The sequence below is a fragment of the Caretta caretta genome, chromosome 2 (assembly GCF_965140235.1).
Source record: "Caretta caretta isolate rCarCar2 chromosome 2, rCarCar1.hap1, whole genome shotgun sequence".
In the NCBI taxonomy this organism is placed as follows: domain Eukaryota; kingdom Metazoa; phylum Chordata; order Testudines; family Cheloniidae; genus Caretta; species Caretta caretta.
In genome coordinates, this window is record NC_134207.1 from 271496513 (window position 1) to 271516301 (window position 19789).

A 19789-nucleotide genomic window follows, 5' to 3' on the forward strand; every position below is an offset into this window, starting at 1 on the left:
CTGTGATGAGCAGGCCCAGCTTGGGCACTGATAAGCCACAGCTGCAAGAGCTGAGCCCCCCCTCATGCTACAGTCTGATGGGGAAGCTGGGCCAGTGGCCTCAGGGCCCAAACAAGGGGAGGGTGAAATCTTCATGCAACACAGGCAAGCACAGCACCAAGTGTGCCTGGGAACAGAGAATACTCACCCCATCCTTCATGTACTTGAAACTGACATTCTGCACCATGATGACAGGAGGGGGGATTTTCCCACATGGTGGGAAATAAAACGACAGAGTCTGGGAACAAAACACAACCCCATGTTAAGTTTCTGCCACACCCAGGGTACCAGGGGAGCCCTGCAGTTCCAATATGACTTGGCTTCCAGGTATGGAGGAGCAGCTGCCTGCATCCGTGGAGCCCAGAGAGCACCAAGATGCCAGGGAGTAGTCGATAGCTTTACAAGTTGCTCCTAACAGCCACCAGGTCAAGCAGGCCTGTAACTCACTAGCAGGAGGTTTGCTGTGACATTCAGCCCATTGCCAGCGACTGCCTACCCATTCTGCTTCCTTTGTGGGGTAGGTGTGTTCATGTCTCGACCCCACTTTAATCCTTCAGCGGAAGGGAGGGGCTGCTCCCCCACCCCCAAGCCATTCAGCATTCATTGCTTTGGATCCCTTGGGAGGGTTGGACAAGCCTCCTCCCGCACACTGGGATAAGAAGCCACCGTATAGTAGCCCCCCCTGCATTCTCCTTTGGCCAGTCTTCTGTTAGAGCTGATGCCCCATTTACTGCCCCCCCCCCCCCCGCCAGCCATTCCTGCTTCCAGTTCTGATGATTATTCCCAGCTGCAGCTCATTTTACTTCTCCAGCCTTATTTATAGTCCTTGTCTCCCACAGTCAGCCCCACTTCTCCAACCTACCTTATCATTCACCACCCTCTCTGTTAGCCCGGAAGCCATCATTTTCTGAAGAGTCTTCTCTTTGCTTTGGGCCTGCCTAGCCAGCTTGGCACTGCCATGACCGAATCGTGCAATGTAATTCTGTAATGAGACAAGGGATTACCTTGTGGCAGCTGCCATGGTGGGGTGCACATGGGGGAAGACTGAGAACTGCAGCCCAGTTAAATAGATACCTTCATGTGGGCAATCTGATCCTGCTCCCAATGGAAACGCTTCATCTGATTTTCTTCCAGCTCCAGCCGGGTCTTCACATACTGATCATAATTCCCCTGGAGCGAGAGACCACAGGCCATAAGATAGCTCCCAAAGGCCACGCCCTCCCTGCACATAGCTGAAACAAGATGCCCAGGCCTCTTGCAAGGAGGTGCTCTCTAGACTGCACAGTCCTGCCTTGGAGCCAGGGATGGGTCTGGGATGGAGTTGGTAGCCTAAACAGGGGTCTCCTCCTCCCCCATCCCAGGCACTTGTCACACCCTGGCCCCATTCACTCACCGTGTAATACTTCAATTTGCGGTTGTGCATGTGGATGATGTTGGTGCAGATGCCATTCAAGAAGTCCTGGGAGTGGGAGATCAGCACAAGGATCCGTTTGAACCTGCAGCACCACATGGCTATTAGAGGCCCAACTGGGATGAGACTCCTAGGCTGGCAGCCCTGCCAGGGACCAGGAAGGATTCATGTCCACTACGAACCACTCTGGATTCCCTCCCATTACAGAGAGCTAGGTGCTGCAAGAGCTTTAGGGAAAGCTCCTAGGCTCAGTCCCAGGAAAGAGAATGATTCCTCACCAAAACTGCGCAGAATGGACAGGAAAGAGGCCCTGACACACACTTTTTGGAGGGCCTAGTCTGCTCCTTGGGGAACACTAATTCAGTAATGCCTCCCAGAGAGAGTCCTTTGTGGGCAAGGACTCTCCTACTGTCCATTCAGCACCCATCACAATAGGCCCTCAATGCCACCATAATGCAAACAGACATGTCCACAGGTGGCACCTACAGAACAGCTGCTGGGAGCGATTGCTCCAGGAAGTGAGCTGCCCTGGGATGCCCCAGAAGGGTGCACAGGCACCAGAGCACAGCAATAGCTGCCTCCAGCCACGCTTACGTTTTCAACTCCTCTTCCAGCCACACACAGGCATCCAGGTCCAGGTGGTTTGTGGGCTCGTCCAGCAGCAGCATGAATGGCCGAATGAAGAGAGCTCTGCAGAGGCCAGAAGGAGAGAGGTAGTGAATAGAGGTTTCCCCAAACCCAGTTTGAAGGGTGGATGTCCAGAAAGCAACTCCCACCACCTCCCCAGAGATCTCTGCGCCTCCAGTGTAGCAGCCTGGAACAAAAGAGGGGAGGGCCCAGGGAGGGAACACTGAGCATAGCACTCACCTGGCGAGAGCCACCCTCATTCGCCAGCCGCCACTAAAATCTTTCAGCTTCTTCCTCTGCATGGCTGGAGTGAACCCCAAACCGTACAGGATCCGGGAGGCCCGCACCTCTGCCTTATCGGCGTCTAGCTCCTCCAGACGCTCATACAGCTCCATCAGCTTCTCACACTCCGCTGTGAGAGAAGACTCCGCCAGTCAGCACCTGCACCAGCACCTCACCAATCCGAGACCCCACCAGTGTCCCACTTTCCACTCATGTCCCTCCTCACTGCTGCCTGCAACGGTTAGGGGCTACTTCTCTGCCCCCTGGTTCACAAACCCCCTCCCAAGGCAGGGACCCCATAGCAAGCTCCAGGGGAGCAGGCTCCACTCTAGTTTGAATGGAAGGAGCTGTTGAGAAGGAGCAGTGCTCCCCAGAAATCTCCAGCTAAAGCTGGGCAGCAAAGTCAGGCTTCATGCCCTGTGAAAACTTTGGTGACGAGCCTGAGTAAGAGGCCCTTTCCCCAAGGGGATTCCTTGCCTACATGAACCCCACTTGAGCATTACCGTCCTCGTGAGCCAGCCGCTCAGCTTCCCGCTCCAGCATGGCCCTCTCCGTATCCACCTCCATCACACACTGTAGTGGCGTCTTCTCGCTAGGGGGCATCTCTCGGGTGAGGTGATAGATGTCAATGTGCTCTGGGATTGGCACTTCCCGCTTCCCGATAGCGGACAGGAGCATCGACTTTCCTATGTACAGGCAGGTAGACAGACAAACACCCTCCTGTTACTGTCTGGCATTGGAAGCGAGTGCAGTTACTACTATGTGATTACCAAGACACCTAGGAGCCCTACTCATAAATCAGGAACCTACTGTGCTAGGTACTGTACAAATAGAACAAAAAGACAGTCCCTTCCCCAAGGGACTCACAGTCTAAGTGTAAGGCAAGAAACAACAGATAGGTACAGACAGGGGAGTACGAGGAAACAATGAGACAATATTGGTCAATGTGGTAGGCAGCAGTCTCTGCAGACTAGCAGACTAACAGTCAAGTTTTATGTAGGATCATCGGAAAGGAGAGTTTTAAGGATAGTCTGGAAAGTAGATAAGGAGGTAGCTCTGCAGATATTTATGGGGAGCACCTCCCAGGTACGTGGGGCAGCCTGGGAGAACGCACAAAGGTGTTAGAAAATGTAACAAGTGGGCACTGGAGGCTGGCATCTACTGATCAGAGACAGGCATCAAACAGAAAAATGATAGATAAAGCTGGGACTAACTATGAAGAGCCTTGAAAGTGAAGACAAGCAGTTTACGTTTGCGATAAGAGAAGGGGGAACCAGTGGAGGGATTCAAAGAGAGGGCTGACATGGTCAAAGTGACAGGCTAGGAAAACGATCTTTGTAGCAGTATCCTGAATGGGTGTTAGTGGGGCAACAGTGCATTTGTCAAGAACAGAGAGATGGATGTTGCAGTAATCAAGAAGCAAGATGCTGAGAGCTTGGAAGAGAATTTTAGCCATGTGGATGGATAGGAAAGACCATATCTTAGATATTATGTAGAAAGAATCAGACGGATTTTGATACAGCCCAGACATGAAGACCTAGAGAGAGGTCCGACTCAAATGTGGCTCCCAGGTTATGGGCGTTAGTGACAGGCAGGAGGGTGGTGTTGTCATCCACAGTGATCAGGAAAGAAGATAGCAGGGAGGGTGATTAGGAGCTCTGTTTTACCCATGTTAAGCTTGAGCTGATGGCTAGACATCCACGATGAGATGTCAAAAGAGACAGATTGAGGTTTTAAGCTTGGACAGAAAGAGACAGGTCTGGAGTAAAGAGCTGAATCATCAACACAGAGATAGTAGCTGAATTTGTGTTTGCATGAGATTACCCAGAAATAAGGTGGAGAGAGAGAAGAGGAGGGAACAAGGGAAGAGCTCTGTGGAAACCGCACAGAACCTTTGGAAGGCAGAGGAGGAGGATCCTCCATTAGAGAGTAGGCATAGAACCAGAAGAGGACAGAATCACAAAAGCCAAGAGAGGGCAGGATTTCAAGGAGGGAATCATAGTCACCATGATCTCCCTGCACTGTGACACTGATGCTGCTAAATACACAACACAAAGCTGCAATGCGAATCCATCTAACTTCCTTCCCTGTTTTACTCCCCCTGGATTTCCCTGGGGTAAGGGCAGGTGCCCCAGGTGTATTTGCTGCACTGCACCGGCTGAGTCTCACTGTTTTTTTTCCTGCTCAAGGGGCACCTCTCTCTGGCATCACTGAGATTTTGCATCCTACAGCTCACCACCAGTTTATTGATCCCCCCCACCCCGCGGGCATTGTTTCTCCAAACCAGCACTGAGAAGCTCTGTCCCCACAGGCACACAGCATCCCCCCAATCTCACCTATCCCATTGAGCCCGATAAGCCCATAGCGACGCCCTGAGTTCAGCTCGAGTTTGGTGTCGCTCAGCAGCTCCTGGCCGTGGAAGGTCAGCGAGAGGTTAATGATGTGCACATCAGTGCTGTTGGGGTGGGAGGCCAACACCCCAGTGACAGCGCGAGCAGCTGCTTTCTTCAGCTCAAAGTCTTCCAGCTCCTTCGTCAAAGCATCTATCTCTGTGTGCGGAGACAGGCCAAAAGACAAGGACTAACCCAGGGTCCCCATGGCAGCCCTCACTCCACCCCCAGCACCCAAAATGATGTGGGAGTCTGCCCCTGCCCAAGCACTGTTCCCCAAGAAAAGAGGCAGCTCACTTGCTCAGCTAAGCAGGCAGAGTCACCATGGTTAGTGAAAAACAAAAAACAAAACAAAAAAAACACACACACCAAACAAACAACACACGACGAGGAGTACTTGTGGCACCTTAGAGGCTAACAAAGGTATTTGGGAATAAGTGTTCGTGGGCTAAAACCCACTTCATGAGATGCATGCAGTGGAAAATACAGTAGGAAAATATATATACGCACAGAACATGAAAAAAAGGGTGTTGCCATACCAACTATAATGAGACTAATCAATTAAAGTGGGCTATTAGCAGGAGAAAAAAACCTTTTGTACTGATAATCGGGATGGCCCATTTCAAACAGTTGACAAGAAGGTGTGAGTAACAGTACGGGGAAAATTAGCATGGGGAAATAACTGATTAGTTTTGTTACAGTTGGCATGGCAACACCCAAATATCCTGTGCCACTCAGATGCCAGGATCTGACCTCCACAGAGGGTTTCTTGAATCAGTCAAGTTGCAAGAAAGCACCACACAGTGCTTAATTTGTAATGAAAAAGATGCCAGGGCTCAAGCAGTATTTTTACATCCATAACTGATTCAGCAAGCCCAGGGGTGGGGGGCTCTGAACTGCCAAGCCCTGGCTGCAGTTAAGCACTGGCACCTCAGCCGGCGCTGAGCTGGGAGGCACCTACCCAGGAAAAGGAGAGAGTCCAACACAGGATGCTCCTTCCTCACCTGTCCCTTCTGTCCCATTGGCCTCCTCATTCTTCATCTCCTGTTGCTCCATCTCAGCATCCCCATTCTCCTCTGGGGTTTTCTTTGGCCGCTGGCGAGCTTTGGCTGCCTCTTTCTTCTTGGCCGCCTTCTTCTTGGCCAGGTCAGAGGGCATGGCTACAGGTCACAGCGCTAGCACAGTTGCGAAAGGAAGAGGAAGCAGAGCCCCGTTAGAGAGAAGCCAAGGCCCGGCACAGACCCCGGGGCTGAGTCCCTTTCCTGGGCTCCCATGACAATTTACACCCTCTGAACTCTGGGCCACTCGCAGTTTCCTGGGTCCTCCCACCTTCAGGGCTCGGAGCGAGGCCTTCACCCCCGACGCCTCCGAGGCCACCCGCACCCCGCGGAGGGCCAGGCGCCGGGCCCCCCAGATCGGCGCGGCCGCTCGGCTCCTCGCTGCGGCCGGGGCCGGGCCGGGCCGGGGCCTGGCCGGCAGCCCGCGAGGCTGCAGCGGGCGCTGGGAGGGCCGGAGCGGCGCCGCGGTCTGAGAACTCGCGGAGCAGCTGCCGGGAGGAGCCGCCGCAGGGCCGCCGCCGCTGACCCCCGGCTCCGAGGCGGGGCCGCCAGCGGGGGCCGGGCCTCAGCTCGCCGGGAGGCGCCGGGGAAGCAGCGGCTGGACGCCGGCAAGGCCCCGTCAACTTCGCTTCACTTGGCCCCAGCCGCGCGCGCCTCACCAGCCGCCGGCTCCTCCGCGCTTTTCCGCCTGTCGCAACAGAACAGCTGCCACCGCGTGCGCACGCTCCGCCCCCTCCGGCCCGACCGCCAATCGCCACGCGACACGTCACTGCTCGCCGGGCCCCACCGCGCTCTGGGAAACAGAGTCACGTCCCGCCATCGCCAGGAAAGACTGGCCCTGGCGGGCCTCTGACTCCCAGCATGCACCGCGCCAAGCCCCAGGGCCCTCCCCAATAGAGGGCCGAGCCACCCCCGCAGCTGGGTAACTTGGGCCAGAGCTCCCCGCACCTCGGGGCCTGGCAGCTCAGACCCCCCCCCCCCGCACCTCCGGGCCTGGGAGCGCAGAGCCCCCCCGCCCCGCCCCTCCGGGCCTGGCAGCTCAGACCCCCCCCCCCCCGCACCTCCGGGCCTGGGAGCTCAGAACCCCCCCCCCGCACCTCCGGGCCTGGGAGCTCAGACCCCCCCACACACACCTCTGGGCCTGGGAGCTCAGACCCCCCCCCCCCCCGCACCTCCGGGCCTGGCAGCTCAGACCCCCCCCCCCCGCACCTCCGGGCCTGGGAGCTCAGACCCCCCCACACACACCTCTGGGCCTGGGAGCTCAGACCCCCCCCCCCCCGCACCTCCGGGCCTGGGAGCTCAGAACCCCCCCCCCGCACCTCCGGGCCTGGGAGCTCAGACCCCCCCACACACACCTCTGGGCCTGGGAGCTCAGACCCCCCCCCCCGCACCTCCGGGCCTGGCAGCTCAGACCCCCCCCACCCCGCACCTCCGGGCCTGGGAGCTCAGAACCCCCCCCCGCACCTCCGGGCCTGGGAGCTCAGACCCCCCCCCCCCCCGCACCTCCGGGCCTGGGAGCTCAGACCCCCCCCCGCACCTCTGGGCCTGGGAGCTCAGACCCCCCCCCCGCACCTCCGGGCCTGGCAGCTCAGACCCCCCCTCCCACACACACCTCCGGGCCTGGGAGCGCAGAGCCCCCGGCACCTCCGGGCTTCGCACCCTGAGAGCCTCCCCCCCCCGCACCTCCAGGCCTGGCAGCTCAGACCTCCCCTCCCACACACACCTCTGGGCCTGGGAGCGCAGAGCCCCCCCGCCCCGCACCTCCGGGCCTGGCAGCTCAGATCCCCCCCCCACACCTCTGGGCCTGGGAGCGCAGAGCCCCCCCGCCCCGCACCTCCGGGCCTGGCAGCTCAGACCCCCCCCCCCCCCCCGCACCTCCGGGCCTGGCAGCTCAGACCCCCTCACACACACCTCTGGGCCTGGGAGCGCAGAGCCCCCGGCACCTCCAGGCTTCGCACCCTGAGAGCCCCCCCCGCACCTCTGCGCTTCGCACCTCAGAGCCCCCCTGCACCTCCAGGCCTGGCAGCGCAGAGCCCCCCCACACCTCCAGGCCTGGGAGCGCAGAGCCCCCGCACCTCCGGGCCTGGCAGCTCAGACCTCCCCTCCCACACACACCTCTGGGCCTGGGAGCGCAGAGCTCCGGGCTTCGCACCCTGAGAGCCCCCCCCTTCCCGCACCTCCAGGCCTGGCAGCACAGAGCCCCCCTGCCCCACACCTCCGGGCCTGGCAGCTCAGACCCCCCCCCACACACACACACCTCTAGGCCTGGGAGCGCAGAGCCCCCGGCACCTCCGGGCTTCGCACCCTGAGAGCCTCCCCGGCACCTCTGGCCTTCACACCCTGGCAGTTCAGAGTAGGGTGACCAGATGTCCCGATATTTAGTTGTTTGTCCCGCGTCCTGACCGATGTACGATCGGGATGCCATTTGTCCCGATATTTTGCTTCGGTGGCACTCTGGCTTTTTTTTTTTTTTTTTGCTTGGGGCGGAAAAAAACCTGGAGCCAGGCCTAGTGGGAGGTGAGCCTGTGGCTGCCCCCCATGTGTCCCGATATTTTGTTCTTGTCATCTGGTCACCCTAGTTCAGAGCCCCATCTCCTCCGGCCTTGGCAGTTCAGAGCCCCAAGACGTCCGGGCTTGTCATGTCAGTTATGAAAGTAAAAAAATTCTTGAGTTCTGGCACTTCTTTCATTAGTAATTAAGCACTGGTTTCCCCCACCCCCTCAGCAATGTGTCCCATGAACGTGAAACTGATCATTCCTGAATGGTGGTGGGTGTCACTGCAATGCCTTGGGAGAGGGGAAACAGGAGCCCAGAATTGGGTCACAGGATGTGGAGGGTACCACATGCCCAGGATTGGGTCATATGGGGCAGCAGATTGACACCTCTTGGGTGAGGTACAAGTCTGTATTTGCTTCTTGTCATTGTTTTATTGTTATTTCCTTTAGCTTAGTGCAGAGGTGGCCAACCTGTGGCTCCTGAGCTGCATGCGGCTCTTCATAAGTTAACATGCAGCTCCTTGCATAGGCGCTGACTCTGGGGCTGCAGTTATCGATGCTAACTTTCCAATGTGCTGGGGAGTGCTCAGTGCTCAACCCCCTGCTCTGCCCCCACTCCGCCCCTGCCGTGCCCTTGCTCTCCTCCCCTCCCCACCAGAGCCTCCAGCCCCCTGATCACAGTGGTCAGGAGACATGGAGAGGGATGTGGTGATCCCGGGGGGCGGGAGGCACTGGGAGCAGGAGGGGGAGCTGATGGGGTGCTGCTGATGTATTACTGGGGCTCTTTGGCAATGTACATTGGTAAATTCTGGCTCCTTCTCAGGCTCACATTGGCCACCCCTGGCCTAGTGCCTACCCGCCCTAGTCATGGACCCAGACCCCCTCAGTGCCAGGTGCTGTACAATCATAAAACAAAAGGAACCTGCCCCAAGAGGCTTACAGTAAAAACCTGGAGATGGGACTGGTGTCCTCCCTTGGGAGAGCCGGGCACTAGGGTCAGGGGAGGAAGAAACCGGGGCTGGCAAATTGCAAGTGGGCATTTCCCGGCTGAGCGGAGGTGTGTCAGGAGCCCGTTCCCACCAAACACTTCTTGTCTTTTGGGAGGCTTCCTGGGGGCCCGCGAGGCTCCATCGGTCCGCGCCGCCGCCGCCGGCAGTGGCTGGCCCGCCCGCGACGAGCGGACTCGGGATTCCGGCCCGGGACACACCGAGCGGCGGAATCAGGCCCGCGGGCCCCCGGTGCCGACGCGGGCCGGCCCCGGCCGCTGCAGGGCAAGGGCCGCTGCGGGAGGCAGCGACGGGAGCTTTTGCAGCCGGTCCCGCGGGAGAAGCCGCCTCAGCCCCGGAGCTCGGAGGCCGGACCGCGGGGCGGGACGGCTCGCTTCACCCCTGGCTGCGCCCGCGGCCGCGCCTTCCCCGCCTCCGGCCGGGCGGCCCGCGCGCTGGGCCGGCGCAAGGGCCCGGCCGGGGCGCGGCGCGGCAGGACCCGGGGCGGGGCCCCGGCGCGGGGCGCGGGGCGGGGCCGAGGGCCGGCGGGGCGTGGCTGCAAGGCGCAGGGAGCGGCGGCGGCTCTGGGCGTGAGGCCTGCGCACGCGCACTGAACCATAGAGTCGGCGGGGTCCGGCGGAGAGAGCGACGCGGGAGGGACCATCGAGAGGGGAAGAGGAGGGAGCGGGGCTGGCGGGAGGCGGCTGAGCTGGCGGCTGTCGGACGCGAGCGATGCCAGCCTGACCCGGCGCCCCGAGCTGCTGCGCGCCCTCGGCTCCTCCTGCCTGCCTGGCCGGCCCGCGCGAGGCGAGTCCGCCGGGAGCCGAGCCTGGCCCGGGCCCGGGCCCCTGCGGCGGGAGCGTCCGGCAGGTAGCGGGGAGCGGCCCCAGCAGGGCGATGCCTGGGCAGGCGGGGGGCCAGGCGCTGTGCTGGGGCCTCGCTCCCCTCCCTCAGCTGGAGCAGGGCTGCCCCCGGAGCCCGGGAGCCCGGGGCTCGCCAGCCGCCCCTTCCCCCCCCGGGGCAGAACCGGGGACGTTTCTCTGGGACCTTCCCTTGCGCGGGCCCGGGCTGGACCGCCCAGGCCTCCCCGGACACGTTTTCTCCTCGCACGGCGCCTTGCCGGTGGCATTCAGCCCTGCCTTGGAGGAGCTCTAGGGAAAAGAGGAGAACTCTTTCTCCAGGCCCTAGTCCACCTGTTCCCGCTCTGCTGAAGCTACCAGCTAAGGTCTGGGTGCTGAGTTATGTTGAGCATATTTGTCCAAAAGCCCAGTATCCTCACCCAGCCAGTCTGCCCAGCCTGGGGCTGCACTGGAACTTGTACTCCCCGTCACCCATGTCCCTCCACTACCTCTGCTGAGGGCCTCATCCTTTCCCATGCAGGAAGCGCTAGCCAGTCTCCCTGGCATTGTCTCAGAAGTGGAGCCTCTGACCTCTCTTTTAGCAGGGGGTGAATGGTAATCCCAGCTCTGGAGTTTAGGGTATCCTAACCTTAATCTGAGTCTGCACAGTTGTCACTGAGGCAGATTCAATCCTGCAGTTCTGGTTGTTCAGTTTCCCTCTCTCTAGGTAGCCTGGATGGGACCATCAAAAGTGCAGCAGCTTGGAACCAAGAAACAAGCAGGTGGGACAGGCTCTCATGCTGTTAGCCTGAGTCACCACTGAGACACTGTCCACCAGCTGCAAAGGGTCAGTGTTTCATGTTGCCAGATGTTATTCCAGGGGACCTGAGCATTGGTTTCTTTCTCCCTCTGCTCCTAAGGCTCCTGTACTTAGAAGTTCAGGAAACTTTCTGATTCCATCCCATGTGAGAAGTGTTTGTATCTTGAAGTCCCTGGAGCTGACTGGATTCACAGATCTCAGGGCTGGAGCACTCTCTGCCTCACCTGTCAAGGAGCTGGGAATGACTTTCCACATCCCCAGGCATGGACACTACCTGGGGCTCATTTAATTTTCTTTCCAACATGAGCCATATTGCCAAATTCTCTGAACTTTGTGGTTTATCCTCTGACACTGTTACACACCCATGACTGAGCTAGATCTGTGGCCTACTACTGCCTTTAAGTGAGACATCGTGCCTCTCATGTGTCTGGATCACTGTTTTCTAACTCTCTCAGGTTTTGGTGCATTTCTAGATCTCCCTTCGTCCAGATTTTTTGAGATTCTAGATACTTTCTTGTTGAAGATTCTGCGTATTGTTTCACGATAGCTCTGCCATGCGTCTGGCTACTCTCCTTGCCTTCCTGCGGCCTGCACTGCCACTCATCCTGGGTCTCTCCTTGGGATGCAGTCTAAGCCTGCTGCGCGTCTCCTGGATCCAGAGTGATGGGGAGGATACTTGCATGGACACAGGGGTAAATAATGGGCTGTTTGCAGGGAAAATGCAGCAGGACACTGTTCCTGGAGGAAGGTCAAGCCAGAATGATGAGGACTTCAAACCCAGGATTGTTCCCTACTACCGAGACCCCAATAAGCCTTACAAGAAAGTGCTCAGGTAAGAGACGCTCCTTTTGAGCAAGTCATTGTGAGGTGAAGGTGACCACCTGTGTCTAACATGGGGTCCCATCAGCTGTTACGGGCTAAACAGGGTCAGACTGGGTTAGTTGGTTGAAACTATAATTAAATATAGTATAATAAAATGGCTGGAAGATTATGATGTGACAAGGTATAACCAGCACAGTTTCTCCAAAGGAAAATTGTCTCCCACTAATGTATTAGAATTATTTGAATGTGGAAAAGTGGCAGATAAAGGAGAAGCGGTTGACAACTTAGTTCAACTTTCAAAATGGCTTTGATAAGATGTCTCACAAAAGGCTACTAAAGAAATTAAATAGTCCAGGGGTGAGAGGCAAAGTCTTCTTATGGATCCCTCAATCTTCTTGCTGCTGTTTCCCTGGACTGTTCCTTACTAAGCCTATAAGGAGGCCTGTCCCACAGCCTGTCTGAGTTCACCCTTCTCCCAGGGCTAGGACTCTCAGTGCTCCCTCCTGGAATTCCCCAATAAATCCCAAAGTAAAAGTGTAAGCTTAAATCCCTTCCTACCCTTCTTAGGCTTGATCTTTTATTCTTCTCTTAGTCGTCAATTGAATGTCTGCCAGGGCTGTTTCCATTCTCTGATCCCAGAGAGCAACTGCAGAGTTCCTAACTCTCTCCCTGCAGTACCCTTCATCTTCTTATGCTTTATGGTGAAGCTGACTCGTCTTCTGAGTATAACCATCACCTACTATATTCCCCATACATCCATGCCACTACGCTCTCTTACCCTGCTGAGTATCCTTAAAAAAATATAGTAGAGCTTTTTTAATGTTACCCCACTTTCCTAAAACACTCACTAAGCCCCTCCTACTAAATTCAGCTGTCACCCCTTCTGTCACAGACTTCCTCTATTTATACTGATTCCCACTTCTCTCAGTTAAGATTCATGAGTCATTGTGACTGGCCAACCCTGCAGGTGTGGCCAGGCACTTTTTAATTGAGCTCCCAAGCTCCAGTTTTAACCCTTTTCATTACAGTGTTGGGTAGACACCTCACCATAGAGATGAGCAGTAAAGTACCAAAATTTGCAGATGATGTTACTTTTATTAGTCAAGACCAGAGCAGACCATGAGAAACTTCAGAGACTGTATCACACTAGATGAATAGGCAACTTAATGGCAAAGTGAATTCAGTGTTGCTAACAGCAAAGCAGTACACATTGGAGCGGGGAAAAAACCTACTCATACCTTACACAGTTCAAAATCAATTCAGGAAAGCAACCTGGTGTCATTATAGACAGCTGCATGGAGATCTCTGCTCAGTCTGCAGATGCAGTCAAAAAAAGCAAACAAGATGTTCAGTTACATCAGGAATGGAATGGAGAATAATAAAAAAATTAATGCATTTCTATAAGTCAATGACATGGCCTCATCTGGGTATTGTGTGCAGCACATTGTAGAATAGAGGGGGTTCAGGGAAGGAAGACAAGAATGATTAGGTGATGAAAAAAACTTTTCCTATGATGTGGCTGAAAAGATTGGGACTGTTACCTCAGGAAGGAGACAAGTGGGGACATGATTAAAGTATATAAAATAATGAAGGGTCTAAAGAGAGATCAGCAACTTCTGTTCTCCCTGTCTCAAAACACAAGAAAAAAGGGGACATTCAATTAAATTAAAAGGTGGGAAAGTCAAAAATGATCAAAGGAAATACTTTTCACTCAGTGCCACAGGATGTTAATGAGGCCAAACTTCTTATAGTGCTAACATAAATTTTGGAAGAAATATTTAACCTCATGCTTCAGGGTTAAAACCAGTCAAACTACTAGTGATTAGAAGACTTCTTGCAGCTTCCTCTGATACCGGTGGTGCTGGCCATCCTTAGAGACAGGACAGTGGACCAGATGGACCTTGGGTCTGATCCAGTCTGGCAATTTCTATGTTCCTAGTACTTGGATAGGAAACAGAGGTTTCAGGGAGCAGTGTTGGGGGCTTGGTAGTGAGTGCACTCCCTGTTTAGTGAGTGCTGATCCTAATGCTATCGTATGGCACTCAGGGGTGCTATACTGCTGGGTGGGTAGATCCCTCAGGGTCAGTTTCCTCTCTGAGCTGGTGCTGCCAGACTGCTACCTTTCAAGTATGATATAAAAGCAAGATCTTGATCATCTGTGGTCATTAAAGATCCTGTGACACTTTTGCAGGAGTCAAGATGTAATCGCCAGGGAATCCAAGGATCTCTCATATATTTACATTTTGCCCCCTTGAACTTCCCCCCTACAATTTCTATTGAATGCAATAGTTAGCTTCACTTCTTGCCCTAAACTGTTGTTCAGGATTGCTGTGTGGCTGTTAAACCACTGCTGCATCCCAGCCCAGAGGGGGCAATCTTTCATTAGTGGGTGATGCCATCTCTCTGTATAGTTGGATACAAGTGTTAGGATGCTAACTGGCTTTGATTTCTGTGAAGTAGGAAGATGCCTAAAAAATGTGAGATTGTTAGTAATGTGTACACACAGCTGAGCCCTAAGTCAGAGCTTTGAAAGGAATCTGATTACTCAAAACATCAAGGGGGTATGGGTGCCCCCTCTATCTCTGATGTGAGTATAGGGATAGATCTGTTTCTTTCCCTTCTCCCAGCTGCTTGTGTTGTAACCATGGCTTTTCCCTGCAGGACTCGCTATATCCAGACAGAGCTGGGCTTCCATGAACGGCTCTTTGTGGCTGTGCTCACCTCCAAGGCAACCATGAACACACTGGCTGTGGCAGTGAACAAGACCGTGGCCCATCACTTCCCACACTTGCTATACTTTACGGGGTTGCGCAGTGCCAAGGTGCCGCATGGCATGGCATTGGTGTCACATGGGGACGAACGCCCCGTCTGGCTGATGTATGAGACCATGCGCTACATCCATCAGCACTTTGGCGGTGACTATGACTGGTTCTATGTCATGCAGGATGACACCTATGCCCAGGCCGAGCAGATCAAGGCCCTGGTGACACACCTAAGCATTAATCAGGATGTTTACCTAGGACGGGCTGAGGAGTTCATTGGGGGGGATGAACAGGCCCGCTATTGCCATGGTGGCTTTGGCTACTTGGTTTCCCGGAGCCTGCTGCTCAAGTTGCATCAGCATCTGGACAGCTGCCGTAATGAGATTCTCAGTGTGCGCCCGGATGAATGGCTGGGACGCTGCATCATCGACTTCCTGGGCATCAGTTGCATCTCCCAGCACCAGGTATTGTCCCTCCAGGATTTAGGGCACAGCCTCAACCCAATAGACTCCACACCCTCACAAGCCTGTGTCATAGGGTAAAGGGGTGAGTGCCCCCAAACCTATGCTGCGAAGTACTGGGAAGAAAGAAAGTGTGGGGTAGCAGCATGGAACAAGAGCCCAGCTTCACCCTCAGCACTTGGGAAGTGGAGCTAGACTGACATTTGAGAGAACAGATTTAGTCAGATTTCATCAATTTCACAGTTTTTCAAGGGGGTGGGAAGCAGCCTGGGATAGAAAGAAACAACAAGGAGATCTGAATTCTCCTATGACCAATGAAGTGAGGAGCAGAGGGTGAAACAACCTCTCGTGCCCACATGTTTATCTCTCTGGGTCTCACCCCCTTCAGAGTGAGTGGGTGGGGGAGGGAGGACCCAGTGTGAGTCCCAGGGTTCCTAACCAGTCTCCCTGAGTCTTATCCATTTCAGGGCCAGCATTACCGCTCCTATGAACTGGCCAAAAATGCAGACCTAGAGAAGGAGGAGGGTGAGGACTTCCAGGTGGCGCTCACTGTGCACCCTGTCTCTGAGGGGACCCTCATGTACCGACTGCACAAGCATTTCAGCAGGATCCAGCTGGACAGAGCCTACCAGGAGATCCAGCAACTCCAGGTATGTGGGTGGGGGAACACTGATGGGGAACCTAAGACAGAGATGGAGTGAGGTTAGACATGATCTCTTTTTTTCAGGTCTGTGAGGGAACAGAGAATCTCTGACAGCCAGGCAGTGGCAGACTCCTCTATGGAAATAGCCCCTGCACAAGGAGGGTGTGGTATCAGAATCACTACTGTCCTGGACCACCAAGGATTCAGGAAGCTCTAGGTAGAGAGGAGGGATCAGGCCATTTGCCCCTCTGGGGTTGGAGAGCGGGGCAGAAAGAGGGACCAGACCACTTGCCTCTCCAGGAGAAGAGCATCTTCAGACACTGACTCACCAACCTAGTGAGGAGAGCTTTAAACTAGATTCAGAGGGGCAGTTGACAAAAGCCCACAAGTAGATATAAAAAAAAAAAAAGGTGACCTTAACAGAGGGCTAGCTGTTGGGAGCAGGGGATGAAAATTACAGTAGGGTCATAGGAACAACAAGAGGGAAAACAGTGAAGGAATCTGCTCAACATTATAGATGTCTATACACAAAAGCAAGGAGTATGGAGAATAAACAGGAAGAACTGGATGTAATAGTACACAAGCTAAGTTATGGCTTAATTAGCATCAGACTTGGTGGGATAAATCTCATGACTGGAATATTGGTATAGAGGGTATAGCTTGTTCAGGAAGGAAAGATGGGGCGAAAGAGAGGAAATGTTGCATTACACAGCGAGAATACATACACTTGTTTTGAGTCCACAAGGAGGTAAGAGGCAGATAAGTTGAAAGCTGCTGGGTTAAGATAAAAGGGAAAGAAAATAGGGGCAATGTCATGGTAGGGTTTGAGTTAGAAAAATCAAATGGAAGAATACAAAATAGGGAATAACTGACTAGGTGGTAGTATTGCTGAAAAGTATCTGAGGGTTATAGTGGATTATAAATTCAATATGAGCCAACAATGGGATGCAGTTGTGAAAAGGCTAATATTCTGGGGTGTAGTAATAGGAGTGTCATGTGTAACACATGGGAGATATTTGTCCCACTCTACTTGGCATTGGTGAGGCCTCGGCTGGAGTACTGTGCCCAGTGTTGGGTGCCACACTTTAGGAAAGATGTGAACAAATTAAAGTCCAGAGAAGAGTGATAAAAAGGATAAAATATTTATCTTCATAAATGATCTGGAGGATGGTGTGGATTGCACTCTCAGCAAATTTGCGGATGATACTAAACTGGGAGGAGTGGTAGATACGCTGGAGGGGAGGGATAGGATACAGAAGGACCTAGACAAATTGGAGGATTGGGCCAAAAGAAATCTGATGAGGTTCAATAAGGATAAGTGCAGGGTCCTGCACTTAGGACGGAAGAACCCAATGCACAGCTACAGACTAGGGACCGAATGGCTAGGCAGCAGTTCTGCGGAAAAGGACCTAGGGGTGACAGTGGACGAGAAGCTGGATATGAGTCAGCAGTGTGCCCTTGTTGCCAAGAAGGCCAATGGCATTTTGGGATGTATAAGTAGGGGCATAGCGAGCAGATCGAGGGACGTGATCGTTCCCCTCTATTCGACATTGGTGAGGCCTCATCTGGAGTACTGTGTCCAGTTTTGGGCCCCACACTTCAAGAAGGATGTGGATAAATTGGAGAGAGTCCAGTGAAGGGCAACAAAAATGATTAGGGGTCTGGAACACATGAGTTATGAGGAGAGGCTGAGGGAGCTGGGATTGTTTAGCCTGCAGAAGAGAAGAATGAGGGGGGATTTGATAGCTGCTTTCAACTACCTGAAAGGGGGTTCCAAAGAGGATGGCTCTAGACTGTTCTCAATGGTATCAGATGACAGAACGAGGAGTAATGGTCTCAAGCTGCAGTGTGGGAGGTTTAGATTGGATATTAGGAAAAACTTTTTCACTAAGAGGGTGGTGAAACACTGGAATGCGTTACCTAGGGAGGTGGTAGAATCTCCTTCCTTAGAGGTTTTTAAGGTCAGGCTTGACAAAGCCCTGGCTGGGATGATTTAACTGGGAATTGGTCCTGCTTCGAGCAGGGGGTTGGACTAGATGACCTTCTGGGGTCCCTTCCAACCCTTATATTCTATGATTCTATGATTTAGAAAACCTGAGGAAAGGTTAAAGTGGGCATGTTTACTCTTGAAAAAAGAAGACTAAGGGTGGGGGGACCTTATAACAGTCTTCAAATATGTTAAGGGTTGTTATAAAGAGCATGGGGATCAATTGTTCTCCATGTCCACTGAAGGTAGGACAAGAAGTAAAGGGCTTAATATCTGCAGCAAGGTAGATTTAGGTTAGATATTAGAAAAAATCTGATTATAAGGGTAGTTAAGCTCTGGAACAGGCTTCCAAGGAAAGTGGACGTATTTACGAACAAGTTGGACAAATACCTGTCAGGGATGGTTTGGGGTATACTTCATCCTGCCTCAGCGTGGGGACTGGACTAGGTGACTTCTCAAGGTCCTTTCCAGCCCTACACGTATGATGCTATAAATAGCAGTGTACTTTCTTCACAGATGCAGATCAGGAATCTGACATCGCTGACACCAGCCCGCGAGGGGGGGCTGACATGGCCCATAGGCATCAATGCTCCCTTTGTCCCCAAATCCCGCTTTGAGGTGATTAGCTGGGACTACTTCACAGAGCAGCACCTCTTCTCCTGTCCCGATGGCTCCCCCAAATGTGAGCTGGCTGGAGCCAGCAAGGCCGATGTTAGTGACATCATTGAGGCAGCACTCCAGCATCTCAACAGCCGTTACCAGCCCCAGCTTCGTTTCTACAAGCAACAGTTGCTGAATGGCTACCGGCGCTTTGACCCCACACGGGGCATGGAGTACATGCTGGATCTCTTGCTGGAGGCTGTAACCCAGAAGGGCCACAGCCATGTTCTGGCTAAGCGGGTGAGTCTAGTGCGGCCCCTCAGCAAGGTAGAGATCATCCCCATGCCCTATGTGACAGAGGCCACACGCGTGCAGCTGGTGCTGCCCCTGACTGTGCAGGAGGTGGACTTTGTCAGCAACTTCCTGGACACGTTTGCCATGAACACGCTGGACACACATGACAATGCCCTGCTAACCCTGCTCTTCATCTACCAGCCTTATGATGCTCAGCGGGTCAGCCAGCTGGATGTCTTTGCTGGGGTCAAAGCTATGGTGGGAGAGCTGGAAAAACGGTATGCAGAGGTGAAAATCCCCTGGATCAGCGTAAAAACTGAGGTGCCATCCCAGGTGAAGCTCATGGACATAGTGTCAAAGAAGCACCCTGTGGACACCCTCTTCTTCTTGGCCAGCGTTTGGACAGAGGTTAACACAGAGTTCCTGAATCGCTGCCGCATGAACACCATCAGCAACTGGCAGGTCTTCTTCCCAATGCACTTCCAGGAGTTCAACCCAGTGCTGATGTACCATGGCGAGCAGGCCTCCTCCTCCAGCACTGACTTCCTGAGGGATGGGCACTTTGACCGTCATGCCTTTGCTGAGGCTTGTTTCTACAACTCTGACTACATGGCAGCACGCACCAAGCTGGCAGCTGACATTTTGGACCGGGACGAAGTGCTGGAGAGCATGGAAGTATTTGATGTCTTCCTTCGCTACTCTGGCCTGCACCTGTTCCGGGCTGTGGAGCCAGGGCTGGTGCAGAAATATATGCTGAGGAGCTGCAACCCCCGGCTGAGCGAGGAACTGTATCACCGCTGTGTGCTCAGTAACCTGGAGGGGCTCTCCTCCCGCTCGCACCTGGCCATGGCCCTCTTTGAGCAGGAACAGGCCAATAGCACCTGAAGGACCAGAAGCTACTAGTGGTTCCCCAGCACCTTAACACTTGCACCTTCACCCTCCTTCCCAGCCCCAGTCCTGCCCTGGGAAAGATGGGTGTGTGAGGCCAAGGGGCGGGCAGGGCAATTGAAAAATTTGGTTTCATAGGAAAAGTAATTAAAGTTTCTTCCCATGCAAATTAACTTGGTTCCTCACAAATTATCACAAGTTTCTTCTCATATGGTACAGTGACACTCCCACAGAGTGGGTTGTGGGCGTGACGGGGAGGGAACTATAAGATTACTGCCAATCTACACTTAGCCACATAAAACTCACCCAAAGCGCTGTTGGGAGCAGGGGATGAAAATTACAGTAGGGTCATAGGAACAACTGGAAATAAGTTGTAAATAAGAGA

The 19789-nt window shown here is 54.2% G+C and overlaps 2 protein-coding genes across 4 annotated transcripts in view; one reads left to right on the forward strand and one right to left on the reverse strand.

Moving 5' to 3' along the window:
- Window positions 1–9418, reverse strand: part of ABCF2 (ATP binding cassette subfamily F member 2) — a 31155-nt gene extending 21737 nt beyond the window's left edge. Inside the window, exons 1-10 of one of the 3 annotated variants that reach the window (XM_048842025.2) lie at window positions 9243–9418; window positions 5754–5924; window positions 4696–4908; window positions 2863–3045; window positions 2318–2489; window positions 2045–2140; window positions 1433–1535; window positions 1114–1209; window positions 902–1021; window positions 188–277 (exon numbers count right to left, since the gene is read on the reverse strand). In XM_048842025.2, coding sequence (XP_048697982.1) covers window positions 188–277; window positions 902–1021; window positions 1114–1209; window positions 1433–1535; window positions 2045–2140; window positions 2318–2489; window positions 2863–3045; window positions 4696–4908; window positions 5754–5907 — 1227 coding nt within the window. In that variant the 5' untranslated portion in view covers window positions 5908–5924; window positions 9243–9418. Of the gene's footprint in view, window positions 1–187; window positions 278–901; window positions 1022–1113; window positions 1210–1432; window positions 1536–2044; window positions 2141–2317; window positions 2490–2862; window positions 3046–4695; window positions 4909–5753; window positions 5925–6466; window positions 6575–9242 lie in introns of those variants that run through there. The other 2 variants (XM_048842023.2, XM_048842026.2) reach the window with 2 other exon arrangements.
- A 512-nt stretch (window positions 9419–9930) lies between these two features.
- Window positions 9931–19577, forward strand: CHPF2 (chondroitin polymerizing factor 2). The gene is made up of 6 exons (XM_048841990.2): window positions 9931–10158; window positions 10855–10909; window positions 11048–11779; window positions 14431–14995; window positions 15460–15642; window positions 18139–19577. The coding sequence occupies exons 3-6, from the start codon at window positions 11502–11504 to the stop codon at window positions 19399–19401; spliced, it is 2289 nt and encodes a 762-aa protein (XP_048697947.1). The 5' UTR covers window positions 9931–10158; window positions 10855–10909; window positions 11048–11501; the 3' UTR covers window positions 19402–19577.
- Window positions 19578–19789: the final 212 nt, after the last annotated feature.